The sequence below is a fragment of the Dendrobates tinctorius genome, unplaced genomic scaffold (assembly GCF_039654945.1).
Source record: "Dendrobates tinctorius isolate UK_male_01 unplaced genomic scaffold, ASM3965494v1 ptg000063l, whole genome shotgun sequence".
Taxonomy (NCBI): Eukaryota; Metazoa; Chordata; class Amphibia; order Anura; family Dendrobatidae; genus Dendrobates; species Dendrobates tinctorius.
The window spans coordinates 19,116,672-19,143,765 of NW_027361731.1; the positions used below are offsets into that span (position 1 = coordinate 19,116,672).

The 27,094-nt window shown below is 42.5% G+C and overlaps 2 protein-coding genes across 2 annotated transcripts in view; both read right to left on the bottom strand.

Annotated features, from left to right (window-relative positions):
• The window catches only part of LOC141094299 (uncharacterized), a 238,851-nt gene that overhangs the window by 170,737 nt on the left and 41,020 nt on the right, over window positions 1–27,094 (bottom strand). The window lies entirely within an intron of this gene.
• Window positions 1–27,094, bottom strand: part of LOC141094351 (uncharacterized) — a 336,208-nt gene that overhangs the window by 41,870 nt on the left and 267,244 nt on the right. The window contains 1 exon segment of the mRNA XM_073580189.1: window positions 3,303–3,802. Coding sequence (XP_073436290.1) covers window positions 3,303–3,802 — 500 coding nt within the window.

The following is a 27,094-nucleotide window of genomic DNA, read 5'->3' on the forward strand; positions in this document are numbered from 1 at the left end:
CAGTGTGATCAGTTTCTTGTGTGACGGTACATGTTTTATATGCTTGTGTTTCAGTTTTCTCAAAGACTAAATTATTGTACTCTCGGACCATGTGCATGACATTTTGAAGCTTTCTTTGTAACTTTTTACTGAGAAAAGCCTCTTATCAATTTTATGATTCTCTGCTTCACATTGACTATACAAACTAGACCATAATTGTGCATCTGTATGGCTATGAGCAAACTTAAACTCTATATTACTTTTCTTAGAATAATCATGTATAAAATCCATTTTCTCAACTATGGAGCGTCTTTTCCTCTCCTGGGTTAATCCAACCGTCAATGGATGGTCTTCTGTATCTTTACTGAAATCCTCAGACCTCCGTCTAGATGGGACGCATGCAGCTTTCTATGATCGAAGACACGGATCCTCACTCGTAGTCTGTAGATTCTGTCTGATCCTTGTGACGTGAAATAGTGGAATTCTTGAGACTTCGTACAACAGGTGGTTTTAGCAGAGTTCTCCCCCCTTATACAAATGATGGGTTCCACCCAAATTTAGCACAAAGGTCAGCCTGGCCTGAGCTCTCCAAAATGAAAAAAAAAAATCTCTTTCTTCCTTAAGTAAGAGCACGGTGAGGATAGAAAGGAAAACCATATTGAATTGTGTGGATAAAATTAAATCTAGTTTAATGTTCTTTTAAAAAGTGATTACAAAAATGAAGAAAAGTAAGTTCATAGCACACAAAATATGTATTAGATTAAAAGAAGAGAAAACAAGCATTCATTGGTTCTTACATATGGTCTTGAGGCATGATGTGGTCCATGTTCGAGATTCTCAAGGGATGAGAGCTCTCCCTGTACAGTAGTTAGGTCGGATTTTATACTATTTTGACCCATAGACTTGCATTAGTGTCTATTTTTCCTGTCTCATAACCACATATGGTGATCTGCCGCTATGTTCGTAGCTTCTTCCATATTAGAACAACACTATCTACTTATAGACTATGCATATTAGTTATTATAAATTACCTTTGAAAAACTTAAGCTTATGGCCTTTGACCTTTGAACCATTTACAACCTCCAAATAGCCACATATTGACAATTCTGACAAATGCCTTATAGTTCTGACAAACAGGGAACAGATGTATCAGCCAAAGTACTCAGAATAGCTCACTCACTCACTAAACAGAGCTGGCTAGCTAGTAATCTATATTTTTTATTATTGAGATACTAATATTTTACATAGGCCCAGCAAAATACCCAAGATGTTGTAAAATTACAGAATTTCACACTTCCGCTGACTCACCAGGATAACAGCAGCTGGACTTCAGAGCTTCCAGGGCTGCCTACCCCACCCGTGGAATGCACAGGAGGAGGTAGCAACAAGCCTAGGAAGCTGACAGTCCATTGAGGCACAAGGCCAGGTGACCAGAGGGTCACAGCCTCGCTTCTCCGAACATCTCCATGGAGCCAGGTGACCGGTGGCTGCCAATTCTGGCTTTCCCAAATATATCCATGGGGCTCTGGTGACTGGTGGGTCCAAATCCTGACTACCCACACATATCTATGGTACAGTGATGGTCAATGGAGCAGATCTTTATTCTTTCAGCTGGGGCCGTGGTCCCCTAAGCTGGCATCCTGTAATCTGTTTCCCTTGTGATGGAGCCATGATCTGGCAGCTATCCTGTAGAGTGTTCAAGGAGAGATGCTTTTTATTGCAAACTCTGCATTGCCATATTTTGATAGCTATAATTTTTCCATAATTTTGCTGACAGAGTCATGTGAGGGCTTGTTTTCTTGCAGGATGAGTTGAAGTTTATTGGTATAATTTTTGGACACATGACAATTTGTGATCGCTTTATATTCCGATGTTTGGGAGGCAGAATGAACAAAAAAAAAGGAATTCATATTTTTTTTTTTATGCTGTTTTGCATGTAGTAAAATTGATAAGGCAGCTTCATTCTTCGGGTCAGTATGATTACAGCGATACCTCATTTATATTCTTTTATGCTTTAGTGCTTTTATAAAAAAAACTATTTTATTCTAAAAAGAATCACTTTATCATCATGAGAGCTATAACTTATTTTTCTCCTGACGGACCCGTATGGCGGCTTGTTTTTTCCAAGAATACGTTTGCAGCTGCACAATTTTTATGTATATTGTTTTTTATCACTTATTTTTCCACTTTTTGTTCAGCAATATGATGAAAATGCATTTTTTTTTGCCTTGTTTTTTTTAATTTGTTTTCACGGTGTTCACTGACGCGGACAGTGTGATGGTTTTAAAGGTCAGGTGGTTCCAGAAGGGGCGATACCAAATGTGTGCACTTTTTATTTTAATTTAAACAAAAATAAATGTGTTTATTGGATTAATAATTTCTTTTTTTTGTTCTTTATTTTGTGATAAAAAAATTTTTACTCTTTGACATTGTCCCCAGTTGGGACATCAACTGCATAAATCATGCAAAACACAAGCCGCGGAGACACCATCACGTTTCTCAACGCAAGCAATGACGAGCCAGGTCTTCCCCAGGGAAGAAACAACCACGGGAAGGGCAGTCTCCAATGAAGGAAACCACCTATGACAAAACATGGTATCCATCCACAGACAGCTGTTTCGGGGTATTGCCCCTCATCAGTGTGGAGTAGGAAACTGGCTAGTAGGAGCAATGCCTAGTAGAAGACTGTGAAAAATGAGGATGAATGAACCCATGGAGATCAACATCCAATATTGCGGAGACACCATCACATGTTTCTCAACGCAGTAATTCTAGAGCAATGCCCCCATCCCTTATGGGAAATATGCATATTTTTACATATTCATCCTCATTTTTCCCAATCAACTGTATAATGACAGATCGCTCATCTAGCTGATCACAGTGCCCTATCTTTATGGCGGTATGCGGTAACACAGATCCTGCGACACCTTATATATACGGCGCAAGTCAGGAATGGGTTAAACAATGCTGTCTATGAATGGACAATGAGCCAAGTTGCGCACGTTCAAATACTTGTCTCTTCCTACACAGACAATAGGAAATATTCCTTCTAGTACAGACCATTTGCTATCCCCCTTCTAAGCTGAGAATCCAGGAGCTAAGGTGCCAGGATTGACACCTACCTCCAGCAAAAGCCCCTTTGTGCTTACAATACTGGTATATCCAGTTTCACTCCTTTGTCAACTAAATGTAACTCTACTGCCTGATTGATTTCCCTTATTATTTATTTCCTTCACGCTCTACATGAGTTTTTAGATGATGAAGAAGATATGATTCCCAGGAATAACATTTCCCACATTCTGAACATAAAAAATGGTTTCTACCCTGTATGAGTTCTCTGATGTGCAACAAGTTTTGATCTCGAACAATAACATTTCCCACATTCTGGACATGAATATGGCTTCTCTCCTGTGTGACTTCGCTGATGAATAAGAAAATTTGCTTTCTGGATGAAACATTTCCCACATTCTGGACATGAATATGGCTTCTCTCCTGTGTGGATTCTTTGATGTTTAACAAGATCTGATCTCTGGATAAAACATTTCCCACATTCTGGACATGAATACGGCTTCTCTCCTGTGTGAATTCTTTGATGTTTATCAAGAGCTGATTTATCAACAAAACCTTTCCTACATTCCGGACATGAATACGGCTTCTCCCCTGTGTGAAATCTGTAATGAGTAATCAAATATGACTGACGGTTAAAACATTTCCCACATTCTGAACATGAAAATGGCTTCTCTCCTGTGTGAATTCTCTCATGTCTAAGCAATTGAGATTTATATTTAAAATATTTCCCACATTCTGAACAGGAAAATGGTTTCTTCTCTGTGGGAATTATTTGATGTTCAACATCACTTTTGCGGCTTTCATTTTGCTTAACAGTCTGTGATGAATCCAAATAGATGACTGATTGAAAAGGCTCCGATGATTGATTTTTGCTCTGAAGGGCTGGAGGTATAGCTGGAATAACGGCATGCTTTTCATAGGTATCTGGTTTGACACCACAGTCATCTGCCAAGAATAAAACAGATTTTATTACTTTTCAATATCAATGCCTTATATTTTATAAAATTTCTATATACATAATTCTATACAACTCAAAGTATAATGAAACTATGACCTAAGACAGTGGTGAGCCACCTGTTCACAAATCCCATGGTACTGAACCTCTAAAGTATAATCGACAAACATAATACACAAACCCAGAAAAGATTGAAGCAATAAAGGGAGGAATAAAAAAAAGCTTTATTACATTACAATCTATAGCAACAGATAAAAATATACACCATAAAAACATGTAAGATTCTTAAATGGGTATTCTCAGCTCTGATCAACTATTCCAATATGTAGTAGATGTAATAATAATATTAGGAAAAATGTAGTATAGTTCTTCTGACTCGCTATGTTGCTCATCCCATGTGCAGAGCATTGCATTAGCTTAGGTATCCATGGTTACTACCACTGATATAGTGACTGTTAGTTGCTAGCGGTCATAACCATGGATACCTAAGCTACTGCAATGCCCTGGACATGGGGTAATGGACATAGAGAATCAGTAAAACTATACCACATTTCTAATCGGAGGTATTGGCTATAATTATTATTATTACACCTACTAGATTTTTGGGATAGGATCCTGGAAATGAGAATACCCCCCCTTAAAGCCTTCTTTACACGTCAGTGTGTCCAGTACGTGTGGTGACAGTTTTTATACGTACCGGAGACACTTCAACACGTAGACCCATTAAAGTGAATGGATCTGCACACATATCAGTGTTTCCACGGACCGTGTGTCTGTGGGCAAGGCACGCTGACATGACTGTTTTTAGCAGCAGCACGGGCCACCAAACAACTCACACATTAATGACATCTGTGTGACACGTAACGGCGCCTGGGAATCAGCAGTACTGTTGGCGTGGATACCTGGCTCCAGGTGTTGAAAACAGCTAATTTCATTCATTGTACCCTGTTTTGCATGTGATCAGCACAAGCAGGGGACAATGTTGAGAGTTGTATTCAGCCCCCGCTGTCTACACAGAGTAAAATTAAGTAAAAAATACTCACCTTAGCACCTAATCCAGTGAAGCCATTGTACCATGTAAAGAAACAAAAGAAAAAACAACAATATCCCACACCTGTCCAAAGTTGAAAGAATACAAAGTGTCCCACGCTGTAATCAATCTGTGAGACATTTGCTCATCAGCATAAGCGGTGACCTGAGGTGACCACTCATGTTGAAAAGCTGCGTAGAATGACTCGTTGCACCCCGATTTCTCAAGGTGAACTGCAATGTTGTTTATTATTTTAATTCTGTTACAGAAGACACTGCCTTCAAGTGTACTGGGCGATGATGTGAGTATGGTTTATTTTAGATTCATTAAAGGAGTCGATGTCATTCTTTCAATTCTTGTGTGTTTTTTTTTTATTCAATTTGACAATGTGGTTATTTATGAGGACATCTTAAAGACGCCTCTCCATTACTAATCTCTGGGCTTGATGTCACCTGACAGGACAAAGCTGACATCAATCCCCCATCACCCCACTTGCCATCGCACCAGGGTAAGTGAGAAGAGGGAGGCTTAGGCCGGGGTTACACTAGAGTGAAATACGGACGAGTGAGAGGCGTAAAAACCATGCATTGCACACGGACAAATGATTCTCTATGGGGTAGCTCCCATCAGCCGTATATTTCTCGGACGTATTCTACGGTCCGTGCCAATCGCAGCATGCTGCGATTGTCAGCGTACTGCGCCCGTAGTACACCAATGCAAGTCAATGGGTGCGCAAAAACAACACATTACACACGGACCAGATGTGTGACTTGTGAGAAATACGCACCCGGTGTCCTTTAGAAAAGCCGGCAATTCAGTGCGTGATACAGTAAAATCACACTGACAGGTTTAATAAAAAAAACAACAAAAGAATAGATATATACACATAGAATACACATATATATATACATATACATATATATATATATATATACACACACACACATATATACATACACACGTCATTGAGACATATATATATATATTTCATAGAGCTCTTCATAGCAGAATAGCCGTTAATTCAATTGCCATCTTCTGTAAAATCATTTCCCAGCCCGACATGAAATGACACATGGTTTACATACAGTAAACCATTTCATGTCATGTTTTTTTATATGTCTTTCACTAGTGATTAGATGAGGGTTGATGTGTAAAATTTGTGAGGTGTAGGTGTTAATTTAAGGGGTTAATTCGCTGTAAAAAATTGCGTGAGCTCCCGCGGGAATTTGTCAACCAGAGAGGTAAAGCAGGTGAGGGCAGATTTTAATAGCCTTGAGAGGGACCATTGTTTTTGCCCCCCCCCCCTGGCTACAAAAATCTGCCCCAGACACCCCAGAAATGGCGCATCTATAAGATGTGCCATTTCTAGCACTTATCCTCTCTATTCCCATTGCCCTGTAGCAGTGGCTAATGGGTTAATATAACAAAGGGTTAATGTCAATAAGACACTGATCCATTATTAACCCTATACTATGAAAGGGTTAAAATCCACACACAGACATTAATTAAAAAGTCTTTTAATAAAATTATGACACCAAGTTTTTGACAAATTTTTATTACTCTGGTAATCCCAAAAAAACCATGACCTGCAAAAAAAAATAACATAAAAAAATCAATAATATCCTTACCTCTCCGCCGTTCAGTCATGTCCCATGCTGCAATCCATCAGGGAAGGGTTAAATAGTTTACAATGAGGACCGGTGCCAATTCAACCAGCCCCACTGTAAACTACTTCAGAATGAATTAATTCAGCTCTGCGCAGCCTCAATGGCTGCCTGGAGATGAACTAATTACCGTGGGAAAGTTTCTGACTTTTTCCCAAGCTCATTAGTTCACCTCAGGTCAGCCAGGGGACTCCCCGCAGCCTCAGTGACGTCAGCGGGAGTCCCCGGCTGACCTGAGGATGAACTAATGAGCGTGAAAGGCAGAAACTTTCCCACGGTAATTAGTTTATCTCAGGGCAGCCATTTAACCCCTTCTGATGGATTGCAGCGTGGGACGACTGAACGGCGGAGAGGTAAAGATATTATTGATTTGTTTAAGTTATTTTTTTGCAGGTCATGTGTTGTGAATTTACTTTCTGGCCTACCTTTGGTTGCTGGTGAAGGTAGTGGAGCTGGTTATATTGACAGAGGGGTCGTGAGTTCTCTTTCCGGGCTCCCTCTGGTGGTTACAGGAGGTAATGGAGCTGATCTAATTAACAGAGGCCTGCCACCTGATAATGAGGACGATTGGACATCTGGAGTTTTTGACTGTAAGACAGCCGACTCCCTCTATCCCTGCTGGTGATTTTTTCCTGCCTCCTGAGGTCTTAGTTTCCAGCTCAGTCCCTGCATGCTCAAGCTAAGTGTTCTTTTGCTATTATTCACATTTGATTTGGTTTTGTCTATTCAGTTTTGTGTGGTCAGCCAGCCCCGGTGGGGGATGTGCTGAATTTCCATCCTTATGTTACTGCTTGTGCCAGTTTGTTTTTATCCCTTATTAGATTGGCCTCTTTTCGCTTTGCTTTCAGAATATGCCAGAGTGCTGATATAGTGGGCGAAGTCGAGTGACTTCAGTATTTTTCTATCAGACGTGTTGGACATTTTTTGCAGGGTTTTTTCGTGATTGCAGACAGTTTCTTTCCTTTCTTGTCCTGTCTAGTTAGTGTGGGCCCCATCGTTTGCTCAGCCTATTTTCCTACCTGCGTTTGTGTTTTCATCTTGTCTCACTGACCATATATGTTTGGGGACTATCTATTCCTTTGGGGTCTGCTCTGGGGCAGTTTAGATTTCCCTTTCTTGCTTTAGGCTTATTTAGTGCTCCGGCTCTGTCGAGGCATCTAGAATCATCGTAGGCACGCTCCACGGCTACTGCTACCGTTTAGATACCAACCTCTCTGGTTTTCTTTGGCTTAGCTTGGTCTTGCTTTCCTCCTCAGTGACCCAATCATAACAGAATCACCAGCCTAAATCGCAGATTATAGGGTACTCAAAAGCAGGAGAGAATTGTTAAAAAAAATAAAAAAAAAAAGTGTCAGAATTTATATATATATATATATATACACATACACACACATATATATATAATATCTTTTTTTTTCTCCTCTTTTTCTCTGGGGCCGGAGGATTTTTTTTTCTTTAATGGAGATTAAGCAATTGTCTGATCGTGATGAGTAGCTCGCTGCTGAAGAGCGGGGAATTTCCGCCTATCTCGCTCAATCACCTGCTGTTGAACCAAAAATCACTACTCCTGATGTGTTTTCTGGGAATCGGTCTAAATTTTTGAATTTTAAGAATAATTGTAAACTATTTCTTGCCTTGAAGCCTAACTCATCGGGGAGCTCTGTGCAGCAGGTTAAAATTGTCATCTCCTTGCTGCACGGCGATCCCCAGGATTGGGCTTTTTCTCTGACACCTGAAAATCCTATTCTGACTAATGTAGATGCATTTTTTTCAAGCCTTGGGGTTGTTGTATGATGAATCTAATGCTGTTGATCAAGCTGAGAAAACCTTATTGGCATTGAACCAGGGTCAGGATTCTGCAGAGTTATACAGTCAAAAATTCCGAAAGTGGGCGGTCCTTACAACATGGAATGACGGTGCCTTAGCAGCTCTCTTTCGGAAGGGTTTATCATAGACCGTAAAAGATGTTATGGTGGGATTTCCTGTTCCCTCTGGTCTGGATGATTCTATGTCATTAGCCATTCAAGTTGATCGGCGTTTACGTGAACGTAAAACTACACGGTAGGCGCTGCCACCTTTTGAACAAACGTCTGAACCTATGCAATGTGATGGGGTTTTGTCTAGGGCGCAACGTCAGGAGTTTAGAAGGCGTAAAAAGCTGTGTTTTTTCTGTGGAAACGTCTCTCATACTATTTCTGTCTTCTGTAAACGAGAGAAACGTTTTGCACACACATTTGCTGTGGGCAGTGTACAACCTAAGTTCCTTTTGGCAATTACTCCGATCTGCTCCTTTTCCACATTTTCCGCTAAAGCTTTTGTAGATTCAAAAGCTGCTTTGAATCTGATGGATTTGGACTTTGCTTAACATTGTGGTTTTCCCATGATACCCCTGCTGACTCCTATCCCTTTGAGGGGTATTGATGCTACTACTTTGGCGGAGAATAAACCCCAGTTTTGGACCCAGGTGATAATGCGGGTCGCCCCGGACCACCAAGAAAATTGTAAATTTTTGGTGCTGCACAATTTGCATGATACTATTGTTCTGGGTTTTCCCTGGTTACAAACTCATAATCCTGTTTTGGATTGGAAATCTGTGTCTGTGGTGAGTTGGGGTTGTCAGTGTGTTCTTAGTGACACTCCTGTTTCCTCCACCTCTCCCCAGTCTCATGATATTCCTGATTTGGCTGATTTTTCTGATGTATTTAGTGAGTGTAAGTCTGCGTCTTTGCCTCCTCATAGGAGTTATGACTGTGCAATTGAGTTAATGCCCGGGTGTAAATTTCCCAAGGGTCGGCTTTTCAACTTATCGGTACCCGAACATGAAGCTATGCGATCTTATATCAAGGAGTCATTGGAGAAGGGTCATATTAGACCATCCTCTTCACCCTTAGGTGCTGTATTGTTTTTGAGACCAAGAAAGATGGTTCATTAAGGCCTTGTATTGACTATCGTTCCCTTAACAAAATCACTGTTAAATATCAGTACCCGTTACCCCTGATTTCTGATTTATTTTCCAGAGATAAAAGTGTCTGCTGGTTTATCAAGCTTGACCTCAGGGGGCGTATAATCTTATTCGCATGAAGCACGGGGATGAATGGAAGACAGCGTTTAATACTCCGGAGGGACATTTTGAGTACCTGGTGATGCCTTTTGGGCTCACTAATGCCCCTTTTGTCTTCCAATCCTTTATGAACGATATTTTCTGGGACTTTGTGGAAAAGTTTTTGATCATCTATCTTTTCCAGTGATTAGGATTCTCATGTGGAACATGTCCGGACTGTGTTCCGGATTTTGAGGGAAAATTCCCTGTATGTTAAGGGATCGAAGTGTCTCTTTAGTGTACAGAGGATTTCATTTTTGGGATTTATTTTGTCTCCGTCGGCTATTGAAATGGACCCGGCCAAGGTACAGGCCATTTATGATTGGGTTCAGCCCACTTCTTTGAAAGCTTTCCATAAGTTTTTGGGTTTTGCAAATTTCTATCGTAAATTTATAGGTAATTTTTCTGGTATTGTCAAACCACTGACTGATCTGACCAAAAAGGGCGCTGACGTGGTGAATTTGTCTCGAGGCAGTCTCGGCATTTCAGGAGCTTAAGCGGAGATTCATTTCTGCTCCGGTTCTACGGCAACCTGATGTCTCACTTCTATTTCAGGTGGAGGTAGATGCTTCTGAGATTGGTGCAGGAGCTGTTTTGTCCGAAAAAGATCCAGTGACTTCTAAAATGAATCCCTGTGCCTTCTTTTCTCAAAAATTCTCCCCATCTGAACGTAACTATGACGTGGGGAATCGGGAATTGTTGGCCATGAAATGGGCATTTGAAGAGTGGAGACATTGGTTGGAGGGAGCTAGACATCAAGTGGTCCTCACCGACCACAAGAACTTGATTTATCTTGAATCAGCCAAACGCTTGAATCCTAGACAGGCTAGGTGGGCCTTGTTTTTCACGCGTTTTAATTTTGTGGTCTCTTTTCTTCCGGGCACTAAGAATGTTAAGGCGGATGCCCTTCCTAGGAGTTTATTTGCGGATTCTCTTATTGTGACCGAGCCTACTGCCATTCTAGGTGAGGGGGTAGTTCTTTCCGCCATCTTGCCCGATTTGAGACATGCCCTGGAGGAATTTCAGGAGGACAAACCTGAGCATTGCCCTATGGGAAAATTGTATGTTCCTGACCGGTGAAGAGAGTGATGTCTGAAATTCATTGCTCCGCGTTGGCTGGTCATCCAGGTATTTTTGGTACTAGAGGTTTGGTGAGTCGGTCTTTTTGGTGGACTGCCTTATCTCGTGATGTCAGGAATTTTGTGCAGTTCTGTGGGACTTGTTCTCGGTCTGAACCCTGTTCTCGTTCTAGTGGGTTGTTGATGCCCCTGCCGGTGCCCAAGAGGCCATGGACCCATAACTCAATGGATTTTATTTCTGATCTTCCTGTCTCTCAGAGAATGACTTATCTAGGTGATTTGTGATAGATTTTCTAAGATGATCCATCTTGTACCACTCCCAAAGTTGCCATCTTCTTCAGAGTTGGTGCCCTTGTTTTAACAACAGGTGGTTCGGTTGCATGGGATTCCTGAGAACATTGTGTCAGACAGAGGAGTCCAGTTTGTTTCCAGATTTTGGAGAAATTTTTGTTCCAATCTGGGAATTCAGTTATCTTTCTCCTCTGCGTTTCATCCTCAGACCAATGGGCAGACTGAGAGAACAAACCAGACTTTGGAGTCCTATATGAGATGTTTTATATCTACTGATCAGGATGACTGGGTCTCATTTTTGCCCTTGGCCGAATTTGCGCTAAACAATAGAGCTAGTTCTGCAACTTTGATGTCGCCGTTTTTCTGTAACTTTGGGTTTCATCCTCGATTTTCTTCAGGGCAAGTGGAATCTTCAACCTGCCCAAGTGTGGACACTGTGGTAGAAAGAATGCAGCAGATTTGGGACCAAGTGGTGGATAAGCTGTCCCTCTCTCAGGAAAAAGCCCAACGTTTTCCAACCGGCATAGGACCCATTGGTCCTGGTTTAAAGTGGGTGATATGGTTTGCTTGTCGTCAAAGAATATTCCTATGAAGGTTGAAGTTTTTGACTGGATTTAAGACAGCCGACTCCCTCTATCCCTGCTGGTGATTTTTTTCCTGCCTCCTGAGGTCTTAACTTGAGCATGCAGGGACTGAGCTGGAAACTAAGTGTTCTTTTGCTATTGTTCACATTTGGTTTGGTTTTGTCTATTCAGTTTTGTGTGGTCAGCCAGCCCCGGTGGGGGCTGTGCTGAAATTCCATCCTTATGTTATTGCTTGTGTCAGTTTGTTTTTGTCCCTTATTAGATTGGCCTCTTTTTGCTCTGCTTTCAGAATATGCCAGAGTGCTGATATAGTGGGCGAAGTCGAGTGACTTCAGTATTTTTCTATCAGACGTTTTGGACATTTTTTGCAGGGTTTTTTGCGTGATTGCAGACAGTGTCTTTCCTTTCCTGTCTAGTTAGTGTGGGCACCATCGTTTGCTCAGCCTGTTTTCCTACCTGCGTTTGTGTTTTCATCTTGTCTCACCGACAATATGTTTGGGGGCCATCTATTCCTTTGGGGTCTGCTCTGGGGCAGTTTAGACTTCCCCTTTCTTGCTTTAAGGTACTGTCACACTAAGCGAAATCGCTAGCAATATCACTATAACTTGTGATGTTATAGCGATATTGCTAGCGATATCGCTGTGTCTGATACTTACCTACGACCGGCTCCCCCGCTGGTTATCGCTGATCGCACGAGAACATCCAGGACCGCTTCTCGTCGTTAGCTTCCTGCGGCGCTTCCTGTGGAGAGACGAGCGACGAGCGTGGAGCCGGGCGGGAGGACGCAGGATCGCCTAGTGTGACAGGTAAGTAGCGACCCCAGTCCCCAGCGATGTCGCTGGTGAGATCTGCCTGTGTGGCAGCTCACTAGCGACCACTTAGCGATGTACCAGCGATCCTGACCGCGTCATATCGCTGGTCGGGATCGCTGGTACATCGCTAAGTGTGACAGTAGCTTTATGCTTATTTAGTTCTCCGGCTGTGTCGAGGCGTCTAGAATCATCGTAGGCACGCTCCACGGCTACTGCTAGTTGTGTGGATAGGATCAGGGGTCTGCAATCCGCTTAGTTACCAACCTCTCTGGTTTCCTGTGGCTTAGCTTGGTCTTGCTTTCTTCCTCGGTGACCCAATCATAACAGTCATGTTTTTTTTGGGATTACCAGAGTAATAAAAATTTGTCAAAAACTTGGTGTCTTAATTTCATTCAAAGACTTTTTAATTAATGTCTGTGTGAGGTTTTTAACCCTTTCATAGTATAGGGTTAATAATGGATCGGTGTCTTATTGACACCTCTCCATTATTAATCAGCTGAATGTCACCTTACAATCGAATGTTGACATTAACCCTTTGCTATATTAACCCATTAGCCACCGCTACAGGGCAATGGGAATAGAGAGGATAAGTACCATAAATGGCACATCTTATAGATGCACCATTTCTGGGGTGTCTGGGAGCAGATTTTTGTAGCCGGGGGGGGGCCATAAACAATGGTCCTTCTCATGGCTATTAAAATCTGCCCTCACTCACCTGCTTTACCTCTCTGGTTGACAAATTACCTTGGGAGCCCACGCAATTTTTTACAACGAATTAACCCTTTAAATTAACACCTACTACCCCCACATTTTACACCCAAACCCTCATCTAATTGCTAGTGAAAGACATATAAAAAAAAAAACATGACATGAAATGGTTTACTGTATGTAACCATGTGTCATTTCATGTCGGGCTGGGGAATGATTTTACAGAAACCGGCAATTGAATTAGCGGCTATTCTGCTATGAAGAACTCTGTGAAATATAAATTATATATATATATATATTCTAGGCGTCTATATCTATTCTTTCGTTTGTGTTTGAAAACCTGTCATAGGGCTCCATTATATGTCCATTTTGCAAGCCTGCGAGAAAATCTCAGCATACTGATGCCATACGGATTACGTACGGATGGTTACATGTGCAAGATACGCAACCACACCATGATTACGGATGACATACGGAGCACTGTTTAGGGGACATGTCTCCAGATTACGCGTGTAAAATACGGACCATATTTTGCGTCGGTTAGTGTGCCCCCGGCCTAAGTGTCAGAATTGGTGCATCAAAATACATGTAGAGTAAGCTGCACACACTGTACTAATTCTGTATGTGGCTGACATCTGTATATCTATCTATTCTGTTGGGTCACGCTGTGATTTTACTGTATGCGGCAGATGAATTGTTGGCTTTTCAAAGGACATGGGTGTGTAAAAATCTGATGGCACTCACATGGTCTGAGTGCCGTGCTATTTTTTTTTTCTTGCACCCATTGACTTGCATTGGTGAGTGTCATCCGAGATACAAGGACAGTTGCAGAATGCTCATAGAATAACACTGATCAGAGTGCGGTCTGATTTTATCGGATTGCACTCGTCCATTTTCCTATGGTTGCTACACATATGAAACACAGACACGGATATCTCCGGGCCAGACAAAATAGTTGGCACTTTGCCAAAATATGCTTTCGGCCATGACTGTATCTATAGTGTAGCGTTGGATGCATCCTTTTGCTGAAGCCTGTGTACACTGCGCCTGCGCAGTGTGGGCAGTGTCATAAGGATGCATCCAACATTAATAGAGGTGACAGGGACGAGGAGGGTCGCACTCGAGATTGTTATAGGCGAAGGCACTGACCAAATACGTGAGGACTTACTGTGAGCTCCGGCGAGGCTGGAAGAGGAGTGTTGGGTCGGAGTCAGCCCCCATACATGGCGCGATCTCCAGTGCCATTTTATTGAAGACAAATTCGCACAAATTGTCTTAAACAAAATGGCGCCGGATAGCACAGTAGGAGCATGCGCTGTCTCCAGCGCCATTTTATTTAAACATTTAATTCAGACAACGCTTAGCAGGGGAGCAGAGGAAAGGTTTACTTATCTTTTTGCTTGTTTGTTTGTATGTATAGAACAGCACCACATGCAAAATGGGGAAGCATATAATAGGATGGGGGACAAATGCCAGGATGAGGAAGCATATACCAGGCAAGAGGAGCATATACCAGGATGGGGGAGCATATACCAGGACTAACTATTGAATCAGTTCTACGCCCGAATTGTGAGCATTTTTATTGGTACATTTTTGTGCTATGTTCACCCTTTCAAGACCTTGCCCTTTTCGTTTTTTCGTTTCTGATTTTCACTCTCCTTTTACCAGAGCCATAACTTTTTATTTTTCCATCAATATGGCCATGTTAGGGATTGGTTTTTTTGAGGACAAGTTGTACTTTTGAACAACACCATTGGTTTTACCATATCGTGTACTCAAAAATGGGAAAAAAAATTCCAAGTGCAGTGAAATTGCAAAAAAAGTGCAATTCCATAACTTTTTTGGGGAATTTTTTTTTAACATGTTCATCAGATGCTAAAACTGACCTGCCATTATGATTCTCCAGGTCATTATGAGTTCTTACTAGCCAGATCTTTCCCCAGGAAGGAACAACCACGGGAATGGCAGTCTCTAATGAAGGAAACCTCCTATGCCAAAACATGGTATCCATCCACAGACAGCTGTTTCGGGGTATTGACCCTCATCAGTGTGGAGTAGGAAACTGGCCAGTAGGAGCAATGCCTAGTAGAAGACTGAAAAATGAGGATGAATGAACTCGTGGAGATCAACATCCGACACTGCGGAGACACCATCACATGTTTCTCAACGCAGTGATTCTAGAGCAATGCCCCCATCCCTTATGGGAAATATGTAAAAACATGCAAAACACAAGCCGCGGAGACATCATCACATGTTTCTCAACGCAAGCAATGACTAGCCAGGTCTTTCCCCGGGAAGGAACAACCACGGGAACGGCAGTCTCCAATGAAGGAAACTGGCCATAAGGGATGGGGGCATTGCTCTAAAATCACTGCGTTGAGAAACATGTGATGGTGTCTCCACAGTGTTGGATGTTGATCTCCATGAGTTTCCTGAGTTTCCTACTCCACACTGATGAGGGGCAATACCCCAAAACAGCTGTTTGTGGATGGATACCATGTTTTGGCATAGGTGGTTTCCTTCATTGGAGAGAGAGAGAGAAAGAGAAAGAGAGAGAATTTTTTCTGTCCGCCAGAAATGATTTCAGGGTTAAACCCCCTGCTGACTTCATTCCTCCGGGCATGCGCACTATAAAATGCGGATCCTGCAGCAAAAAAAAACGTTGCATGGTCCGTCCAGGCATCTCGGCGGATGCAAAAAAATTGACGGATCCGCAAAAAAACGGATCCAACGGATGGCCATCCGTCAAGATCCGCCGGTAATGCAAATCAATGGGGAAAAAAACGGATCCACCAAAAAAAAATGGCGGATCTGTTTTTTTTGCAAAACGGCGGATTTTGACTGATGGTCAAAAACGTAAGTGTGAAACAGGCCTTAGCAGTATGGTTATTTCAAAGTTTGCTCATTTCTGCATCAATATATTTATTCTTCCCAAGTGAGCTCATCCAACAAACACATCACGTAAAGTAGGGTATCAATAATGAATTGTGTAGAGAAGGTATAGAGAAACACCTTTGTACATAGAAGAACTTCATATGCTGCCATGTCACGTCTCACCATGACTACTCTGTAATGTTCTTGTACTGGCATGCTCCTGCACTGTCACTTTTCTAACCAGCCTTCACAATATAGTCCATGGCTGCGCTGGTGGAGATGCTGCACTAAATTCACAGGGTCACTTAGTTCATTGTGTAAGAGTCATATTAGCCAATCTGTTATTACCAGAGCTAAGTTGTTACCCGGTTTTGAGCAGATTATTACCGGACCCTTCTTCTATATCCTTTCCTGATCTGTCTACATATTTCTTGTAGACCTCAAAACGGTTTGGCTTCTCACTTGACTGTCCTTCCAGGACCGGTACGGCCGCTAGAAATTCAACATATACACACGTGGTCAAAATTATTGGTTCCCCTCGTTTAATGACAGAAAAACCCACAAAGGTCACACAAATAACTTGAATTTGACAAAAGTAATAATAAATTTAAAGAAATCTATGAAAATGAACAAATGAAAGTCAGACATAGCTTTTCATCCATGTGTCCACAGAATTTTAACCCCTTCCTGACATGCGTCGTACATATGCTGCTCTACGGGATGTGCGTTCCCGCAAAGCACAGTATATCTAAGGCGGCACAATCGCACGGCCTCACACTGAGCACCGCGGTGATCGGGTGCGGGTGTCAGCTGTATGTGACAGCTGACACCCCGCAGTAATGCCTACAATCAGTGCTAGCGCCAATCGCGGGCATTTAATCCCTCTGATGCCGCTGTCAGTAGTGACCGCGGCAGAAAGAAGCATCACTCAGGGAGGGGGCTCCCTTCGCGCTTCCCTCAGAACAAAGCGATGCACTCGCATTATCCTGAGGGTCTCCATGGAGACCCCCAGCACCAAGATGGCTGTGGGATCCTTCCGGGTCCTGCAGAGAGGTGGTTTGTGAGCGCCTGCTGAGAGCAAGAACCGGCAAGCCTCCTTCCCTGCCTGTCAGATCGCTGATCTGATGCAGTGCAGTGCAAAGTGTCAGTTCACCGATCTGACTTTATATAGTGATGTCCCTTACTAGGGCAATGTAAAAAAGCTAAAAAAAATATACAAAGTGTAAAAATATATATTTGTTAAGCTCCTAAAGAAAAAAATAATAAAAGTACACATATTTGGTAGCGCTGCATCCGTAACGACTCGCTCTATAAAACTGTCCCACTAGTTAACCCCTTCAGTGCACACCGTAAACAACAACAAAAAAAACAGAGGGAAAAAACAATGCTTTATCATCGTACCACCGAACAAAAAGTGCAATAAAACGCGATCAAAAAGACAGATGTAAATAAAAATGGTACCGCTGCAAACGTCATCTTGTCTCGCAAAAAACAAGCCGCCATCTGCAGAAAAATAAACAAAAATAAGTAATGGCTCTCAGAATAAAGCGATGCAAAAATGATTATTTTTTCTGTTTTTTATTGTGTAAAAGTGCCAAAACATAAAAAAAAAAAATTTAGGCGCATGTGCGGAGCTCGATGATGGCGGTCGCACAGGCCTGAGCTCCGCTCCCTGATGAGCTAAAAATAGTAACACTTACTGCACGGATCGCATCGGAGCTGTCATCGGTGGGTCCCCCATCTACCCGGAGACCCCGCAACCCAGGATGCCCAAGAAGGGAGGCCCTGTTAAGCTGGCAAGCCGCTCCATAGCGGACAAACTCACAGAAGGCAATATCAACAAAACGGTCGCCGCTACAGCAGCTACCTCCTCTCCAACAATGCAGGTACATACCGCTGCGGGGGGGGGATAACGTCTCTCCTCTCAGGGGGGACGCTGTTGTCCCCACGGCAGCACTAATAAAAACACTGCAGGAGACCTTCAGATCTGGGCTCACTTCTGCCATGCAGAACGTCACCTCACAAATACAGGAAATTATTCAGCGCACTTCTGCACTGGAGGAAAAAATGGATTCAGTGGCTGATGCCATGGGGGATGATCAGGGGATTATTAAGCAGCACATGGAACGTAAAAATGATCTGGAGCCGAAATGTGAGGACTTTGAAAACCGATCACGCTAAGACAATCTACGCATCCGTGGTCTCCCGGAAAACATTCTAGCCCTTAAAGATACAGCAACAGCTCTTTTCACTGCATTGCTCCCACAGACTGATCCGTCTCTACTACATATAACCAGAATACATAGAACCCTGGGTAAGCCGAGATCAGATGACACCCCTAGAGATGTGGAGCTTAAACTGCATTATGAAGAAACCAGAGATTTAATTTTGGCTGCTGCACAAGATTCTTCAACCCTACCAGGCCTACCAGATTCGGTTCACCTCTTTGCAGACATTGCGCCTACCACACTCTTCAGATGGCGAACCCTACGGCCAATTACCATGGCCCTACAAGCATCACAAATAAAATACCGGTGGGGTTTCCCTTTATCTTTCTCACACAATAATAAAACATCTGTATGCCGCTCCCTGGATGAAGGCAAAAACATTCTGGACCAAGCTGGCATCTCGATCCCGAACAATACCCATCCCCTACCGCAACGAAAGCCAAGACCAACCAGAGAGTGGAGAGAAATCCCCAGAACCAGAAGTCAGCGCTCGAATATCACCTGAATAATTTTCAGTTTGCTAGACATCATCTCGAACATGTGCCTGGAGTTTGTGGCAAGAAGTTGCAAGGTTCCACAGTTTGGGGACGTTAATATTTAAAAACATTTTGGGTGCGCAACCTTTTCTTAATGGGTCACAGTTCAGTAATTTTGTTTACTATATCTTCTATACTAAGCGGGTTAAGTGGGATGAGAGTTTATGGGGTTCCTTCCTTTGTTTTTTTACATACTTTTTCTATTGCTTATATTAAGACTCCACTAATGCGATCTGTGCATTATCGTCTATAATGCTCAATACCACTCAATTTTTCGTTATAATTACATAGCCTAGAGCATCATGGATTTACAATATAAGCTGGGGTTTGGCTCTCAGGGTTTACTCATGTTGCCTAGTGTTAGTGATCTCTGGATCACCCCTTTAATATGGGTCTCCAGTTCACTATGTTTGATGGGCAGGTTACCCTTTTGGATGTATTTATATGTTGTATGTTTTTTCTTTCCCTTCCCCCCCTTTCCCCCTATTGTATACCCACAAAGATGTGTTTATTCTCAGCACTCTCATTGTCAGGGTCCTCGGAGCCTGGACCGGATCGTACCCGTGGACTTATGTCAATGTGTTGGGAACTAGAGATGAATTTGACTACAGCAGAATAGACCCTGTTGATCATATGTAAAGTTTTAAATGAATAGTCTAAACTTGATATACTTTCATTTCATCATTTAATTTGGTGTGGGGATCTCAATTTCACCCTGAACTCTACTCTGGATAGTAGTGCTTTGAAACGTTCTGACATTGCCAAAGCGGAAAGGAAAAAAATTTGACACCTTATGAAAGAGCACGGTCTAGCGCAGAGGTCCCCAACCTTTCTGACCTTGAGAGCCACATTCAGCTCAGAGAGGATCGCAAGCCACATCCAGCCTTGAAATAGGGTCGCGAGCCACATTCGGTTCCCACCCACCCCTTACAATAGTGGAAACTAAAGCCCCCATTACAGGCATAATGGTAAAAAAAACATTTTCCACAGAAATCACCCCAAAGCAGTATATCAAGAGCCAGGGCTTCCCACAAATACCCCCATTCGGTTCTCTCTCAACAAGCACTCCCAACACACTGTCACATCCAGCTTGAAGCACCTCCTCCGGCAGGTAGTATCATCCTGTCTCCAGTGTACCATACTTAAATTATCTCAAGACCCCTAAGACCAGTATATGTGTATCCAGATCTGCTCTTCTGTGCAGGGCTACTCACAAAATTCACCATTTTGAGATGTACTCTTCATACCGGTTTGCTAGATCTGGAGCTAATGCGCCAAGCTGGCAGACAGCCACAATTCATGAGCCCGCGAGCCACATGTGGCTCCTGAGCTACAGGTTGGGGACCCCTGGTCTAGCGGATATTTGGAGGGAACTGCATGGGAGGACTAGGGGGATACACATTTCTATCCAGCACACAAAACATGTTCACAAATTGATCTTCAGTTAAAAAAAGTGAATTCACTTCCAACAGTTCTATATACACGTCATGTATATTCAGCATGGTCTGACCATGACGCTACTATCTTGGGTTTTAAATTTGACGTTATTACTTCTGGGTTATATAGATGGCGCATAAATGAATCCCTATTAACAGACCCTGTAACCGTTACTACCAAAGAAGATATCCCCAAATACTGTGAAATCAATGACACAAAGGACTCCTCCCCTGGAATAGTCTGGTTGGCGCACAAAGTACATTACTAGAACTTTGATTAAACTGGCAGCCAACAAAGAAAAAGCCAGAACTGAACTCCAAACTAAATTAGAAAACTTGCAAAACTAGAACTGGCAAACCAATTGTCCACATCTCTCTCCATCTCTCCAAACAAATTCAGGAGATTAAGTTGCAGTTAGATGCCATTCTTACCACAAAAACGGAAAGACCAAAGCCTCTTTCTATAAATATGCCAACAAGCCAAGTAGAATGTTAGCACGCAAACTACGAACGAGAGAATCGTTCAATACTATTGTCACGATCCATGCTGGATTGTGACAGATAAAAGCACATGTAACCTTTTTCTCCTTTAAGCTGTTTGCTTAAAGTTAGTTTTGCCCCCCGGTGGCCATTAGGGTCATTACACAGTGGTGTCTTTAGTTCTAGTTTTGCCCCTGGTGGTGGCTAGTATTATTACATGGGAATCTCCAGCAAGTGTGATTTCTCTGGCTCTCGCCTATAAAGGAGTCAGGTGGTCTCACTCACTATTGGTGATATTGGTCATTTCCAACCATCCTTGGTGGAGGAAGGAGCTAGAGAAGAGTTCCTTGCAGCTCAGTCAGAGTCCTGGTGTGGAAGGCGCAACAGTGAGGAGTTCCTTGCAGCTCTGACAGAGTTTTGGTGAAGTAGCAGCTATTCAGGAGGAAAGCTGCACTCAGGTGCTGGACTCTGTTGCTGGGAGCAATAGCAACAGAGCAAAGCTAAGTGGTTTTTCCCTGTTTGTAACCTTCCTTATGTGTGTTTTAGTGCAGTGGTGGGATTAGTTTCTGCACCGTCCAATTCATTAGAAAGGGTTAGGTGCAGGGCGTGCTAGGGTTTTTAGGTATCCTGCTTGTCGCCAGGTGCGGAACCTGCCTAGGGACCGTCAGGAGTGTAGAGACACTGACTCAGGGGAGTGCAGGAGGTCTCCACATCCCCGTTCGCTATTGCAGCGCCCTCCATTGTATCGGTTTCCCTGGTGTTTCCCTTATCTCTGTAAATTCGCCCTGCTGGAGGCATTGTATCCAGATACACGTGTAACTATTGAAATTCACCTGCTGGAGGCGGTGTATCCGGCTACACGTTTCATTGTTTAAATTCGCCCTGCTGGAGGCAGAGTATCCAGTCACCCGTGACATCACAACTATCTTCTCTATAAAAGACTCGACAGGATGCGTCTGCTCACCCAGACACTATCTATAATATATTCCATAATTACTATCAGAACCTCTACTCTGCACCACAGCCACCCCCTCCACAATTCATGCATATCTTCCTACATGATCTCCACCTCCCTAAAATCTCTGAATCCACGATCCAACAACTCTATTAGATATTTCTGAAGAAGAGATAACATTGACCATCAAACATTTAAAAAAGGGAAAGGCTCCAGGCCCTGATGGCCTTACAGCAGTCTATTATAAAAAAAATTTATCGAAACCCTCAGAAGAAGTTTTTGTAATTCTCTTTGAAATGGCTCCCAGATGCCTCCAGAGTTTTATGTGACACACATCACCGTAATACCCAAACCTAAAAGCAATCATCTTCTGACAAAAAACTACAGACCTCTCTCTTTATTGAATGTAGACTTAAACATTTTCACATCAGTTATCACCAGTAGGCTAAATGGGCTATTGCCATCTCTTATTCACCATGATCAAGGAGGCTTCATACCTGCGAGGCAGGCACCAGACAATATTAGATGAAATCTTATTATACACTCAGCAAACCTACGCCAAAAACAACTTCCATTACTAGCCCTAGATATTGAAAAGGCCTTTGATTCATTATCATGGCCATATTTGTTCTTAGTTCTCTCTAAATTTGGTCTCCCTCCCAAACTCATGTCTTAGATTATTATGACTGTCCGACAGCATACCTAAAACTCCCTGCCACACGCCCAACTCCCAGAAACATACAATGAGGCACTAGACAAGGTTGCCCGTTATCCCCGGCCCTCTTTGCCTTGGCTATGGAACCCCTTGCAGAAGCAATTAGGAAAAACCCAATTATAACAGGACCCACAGATTTAGGTGACCAATACAAGGTCAGTCTCTTCGCGGACGACCTCCTTTTAACTGTCACCAACCCTCACACTACCCTCCCTAATTTATTCTCACTGCTCCATGATTTTGAAGCTATTTCAGGACTCAAGATAAACGTAGACAAATCCGAAGCACCATTTATAAACACTCCAAAAGATATACAAGGTAATATTGTTTCCCATTTCAAATTTGTGTGAAAAGAAAACTATCTGACCTACCTAGGCATTAATTTAACATCGAACAGGTCATCTCTTTCCAAGTGGAATTATGTACCACTTATTCAGAACCTCTAAGGGCCCCGTCACACACAGCGATCTCGCTAGCGAGATGGCTGATTTTGTGACACATCAGCGATCTCGCCAGCGAGATCGCTGTATGTGACGGGGATCAGCGACCGGCCCCCCTGCCGGTTATTGCTGCTGATCGTGCTCGAGCGGCCTGGGCCGTGTTTCGATCGCTGGTCTCCCGCTGCCCAGCATGCATCGCTGCATGTGGCAGCGAGATACCAGTGACGCTGGACGCTGGTTTCTAATGTAAACGTCGGGTATCCAGGAGCCGCGGCTCCCGCATACCCGCTGTTTACCTTGGAAACCGGCGTACACGCTGGTTTCCAAGGTAAACAGCGGATATGCAGGAGTCGCGCGGCATCGCTGGTCCTGATCGCTGGGGCTCTCTATGTGATCTCACCAGCGATCAGCCTAACGATGTCCCAGTGATCCCATCCATGCCGGATTGTTGGTGGGATCGCTGGGACATTGTTATGTGTGACGGGGGCTTAACTAGATGATCTTCTTCAAATATATCCTGGCTAGGTAGACTACATTCAATAAAGATGGTGTCACTACCCCGCTTCCTATACCTCTTTCGTTCCCTACCAATAGCAATGCCAGCTACAACCTTCCCTAAGATACATACTGCAATATTTAAATTTATATGGCAAGGAAAAAAACCTAGAATCTCACGAAAAATTATGTTTTTCCATAGGAGACTAGGAGGTATATCTTTACCGAACTTTATATTATACTACAAGTCTGCACAAATAGCTCAACTGACAAACATATGTTCACACAATAGTAAACCGAGATGCATTTGGAATCTTTCCTCCTTAAGCTGCTTTCACTACCTGGCCTAATGTGGTCTACAAAGACACTTCCAAAAGGCATAAATATTATGGCACCCTTTACAGCCCATTTTTTCACTCTTTGGAGGAAGGCCAGATTTAAATTTGGATTGCAATCTGTACCTTCTCCACTAATTTCCCTGTTTCGTAATTCGAGGTTCACCCACGGCCAGGACCCGTATCGCTTCTTCATGGTGCGCATGAACCAGTTATTTCATTTTGCCGGTGACTTCTCCAAAAAAAAATTTCCCCTTCGTATCTCAAGCTTCAAGCAAAAATGCACAAACGATCCTATGGGAAGGGGTACAATATGTCTGATATACTCAATTATTAATCCTCCTCATGATGAGGAAAAATTGAAATATGATACAGTAGGAAGAGGAGGTGGGTTTTTAACTTGTCAATGGAGGATTGGAGATCTTGCTGTGATACATTGTCCAAGGGTAGCCACCAGTCATCTCTTGTTGAGACCTCATTGAAAATCCTTCACAGAACCTATGTTGCTCCAACTAAACTTCATTACATATATCCAAACATCTCTGCTTCATGCTTTCGAGGGTGTATTCACCAAGGGGATATGAAGCATACATGGTGGACTTGCCAGGTAGTCCTGGATCTATGGCAAAAGGTTAGACTCCTAATAGAACGAATTTTGGGCAGGAAAAGAGATTAGTAAACTTCCTTTTTATGGCTACCAAAATCCATATTGCTGCAAAATGGAAATCCCCTCGCTCTCAATATTACTTGTTAAAGAAAGCATGAATGGCAGTATGTTGTTTGAAAGCATAGAGGCTACTAGAATTGACATGTGGGATAACTTTTTTAAGATTTGGGGTCCTTGGATGGAACCAGAGTCGAATATGCTACTAGACCAGGTGTTGCATCTCTTTCCATAGTATCTTGGGATGGGAGGGGACGGGAGTGAAGCTTAAAACCACAGTCCGGTTCTGTTTCTCATCTGTTTTGAAATTAAGATAATGAGTACATGTGGCTACGTTTGCATCACATATTGTGGATTTAACATCTCTTTCCTATTGTGTTATCCTCCCTTTGTCACTGTCCTGTCTTCCCCCCACGTCAGTTGTACATTTGTCTTTATTGTGAAAATTCGAATTTCCCCTGCGAGGGAAGATATTTACAAAGTTGTGTTTTCAGTTTTAAATTTAAAACGTTCAAAATAAAGCTTTATTGAAATTAAAAAAAAAAAAAAATAAGGCATTGCTGTAATCGTACTGACCCAAAGAATAAAGCTGTCTTACCAATTTTACTACACGTGGACATGGCAACCGCTAATTATTCCAGCAAATTTTACATTCAAAAAGTGAAATGGTGCTCTTTCCCTTCCGAGACCTGCCGTGTGCCAAAACAGTAGCTTCCCCCCACACATATGGGGTATCGGCATGCTCTCGAGACACAACAAAATGAATGCTCCATTTTCTCCTGTTAACCTTGCGAAAGTAAAAAAAATGAGGTCTAAAGGGAAATTTTTGTGAAAGTAAATATTTATTTTTTTCTTCCACAATCCAAAAATTCCTGTGAATCACCTGAAGGGTTAATAAACTTCTTGAATGTGGTTTTAAGTACCTTGAGGGGTGCAATTTTTCAAATGGTGTCATTTTTTGGGTATTTTCTGCCATACAGGCCCCTCAAAGTCACTTCAAGTGTGAGGTGGCCCCTACAACAAATGGTTTTGCAAATTTTGTTGTAAAAATGAGAAATCGCTGGTCAACTTTTAACCCTTATAACTTCCTAACAAAAAAAAATTATGCTTCCAAAATTGTGCAGATGTAACATGCGGGAAATGTCATTTATTAACTATTTTGAACAATATGACTCTCCAATTTAAGGGCATAGAAATTAAAAGTTTGAAAACTGCAAAATTGTAAAAAAATTTTGCCAAATTTCGACTCAGAATCACCAGGATCTGTTGAAGCATTCTAGAGTTATAACCTCATAAAGTGAGTGGTCAGAATTGTAAAAATTGGCGTGGTCAGGAAGGTGAAAACATGCTACGGGGTGAAGGGGTTAAAAAAAAGTAAGACTCATGAAATAGGCCTGGACAGAAAAAAAATGGTACCCTTCACTTAATATTTTGTTGCAGAAATTTTTGAGGCAAACGATTCCTGCAACTGTCAATGAACCTTCTGCACTTCTCGACAGGCATTTTTGCCCACTCCTCAGGAGCAAACTGCTCCACATGGTTCGTGTTTGAAGGTTGCCTTTTCCAGACGGCATGTTTCAGCTCTTTCCAAAGATGTGCCATAGGATTTAGGTCAGGGCTCATAGAAGGCCACTTCAGAATAGTCCAATGTTTTCCTCTTAGCCATTCTTAGGTGTTTCTAGCTGTGTGTTTTGGGTCATTATCCTGTTGCAAGACCCATGACCTGCGACTGAGACCAAGTTTTCTGACACTGGGCAGCACATTTCTCTCTAGAATCCCATGATAGTCTTGAGATTTCATTGTACCCTGCAGAGTTTCAAGACATCCTGTGCCAGATGCAGTAAAGCAGAACCAGAACATAACAAGGCCTCCTCCATGTTTCACAGAAGGGACAGTGTTTTTCTTGTTTTTTCAATCTGAATATAGAGCTGATGTGCCTTGCCAAAAAGTTCAATTTTTGCCTTATCTGTCCATAGAATCATAGAATCATAGAATCATAGAATCGTAGAGTTGGAAGGGACCTCCTGGGCCATCTGGTCCAACCCCCTGCTCAAAGCAGGATTCGCTAAATCATCCCAGTTAGATGTCTGTCCAGCCTCTGTTTGAAGACTTCCATTGAAGGAGAACTCACCACTTCTCGTGGCAGCCTTTTCCACTCATTGATCACTCTAACTGTCAAAAAGTTTTTTCTAATATCTAATCTGTGTCTCCTCCCATTCAGCTTCATCCCATTGCTTCTAGTCTTTCCTTGTGCAAATGAGAATAAAGTTGATCCTTCTACAATGTGACAGCCCTTTAGATATTTGTAGACAGCTATTAAGTCTCCTCTCAGTCTTCTCTTTTGCAAACTAAACATTCCCAAATCCTGCAACCTTTCCTCATAAGACAGGGTTTGCAGACCGGTCACCATTCTGGTCGCTCTTTTCTGAACTTGCTCCAGTTTGTTGATGTCTTTTTTAAAATGTGGTGCCCAAAATTGGACACAATATTCCAGATGAGGTCTGACCAAAGAGGAGTAGAGGGAAATAATTACTTCACGTGATCTAGACTGTATGCTTCTGTTAATACATCCTAGAATTGCATTTGCCTTTTTTGCTGCTGCATCACACTGTTGTCTCATATTCAGTCTGTGATCTATTAGTATACCCAAGTCTCATAGGACTTA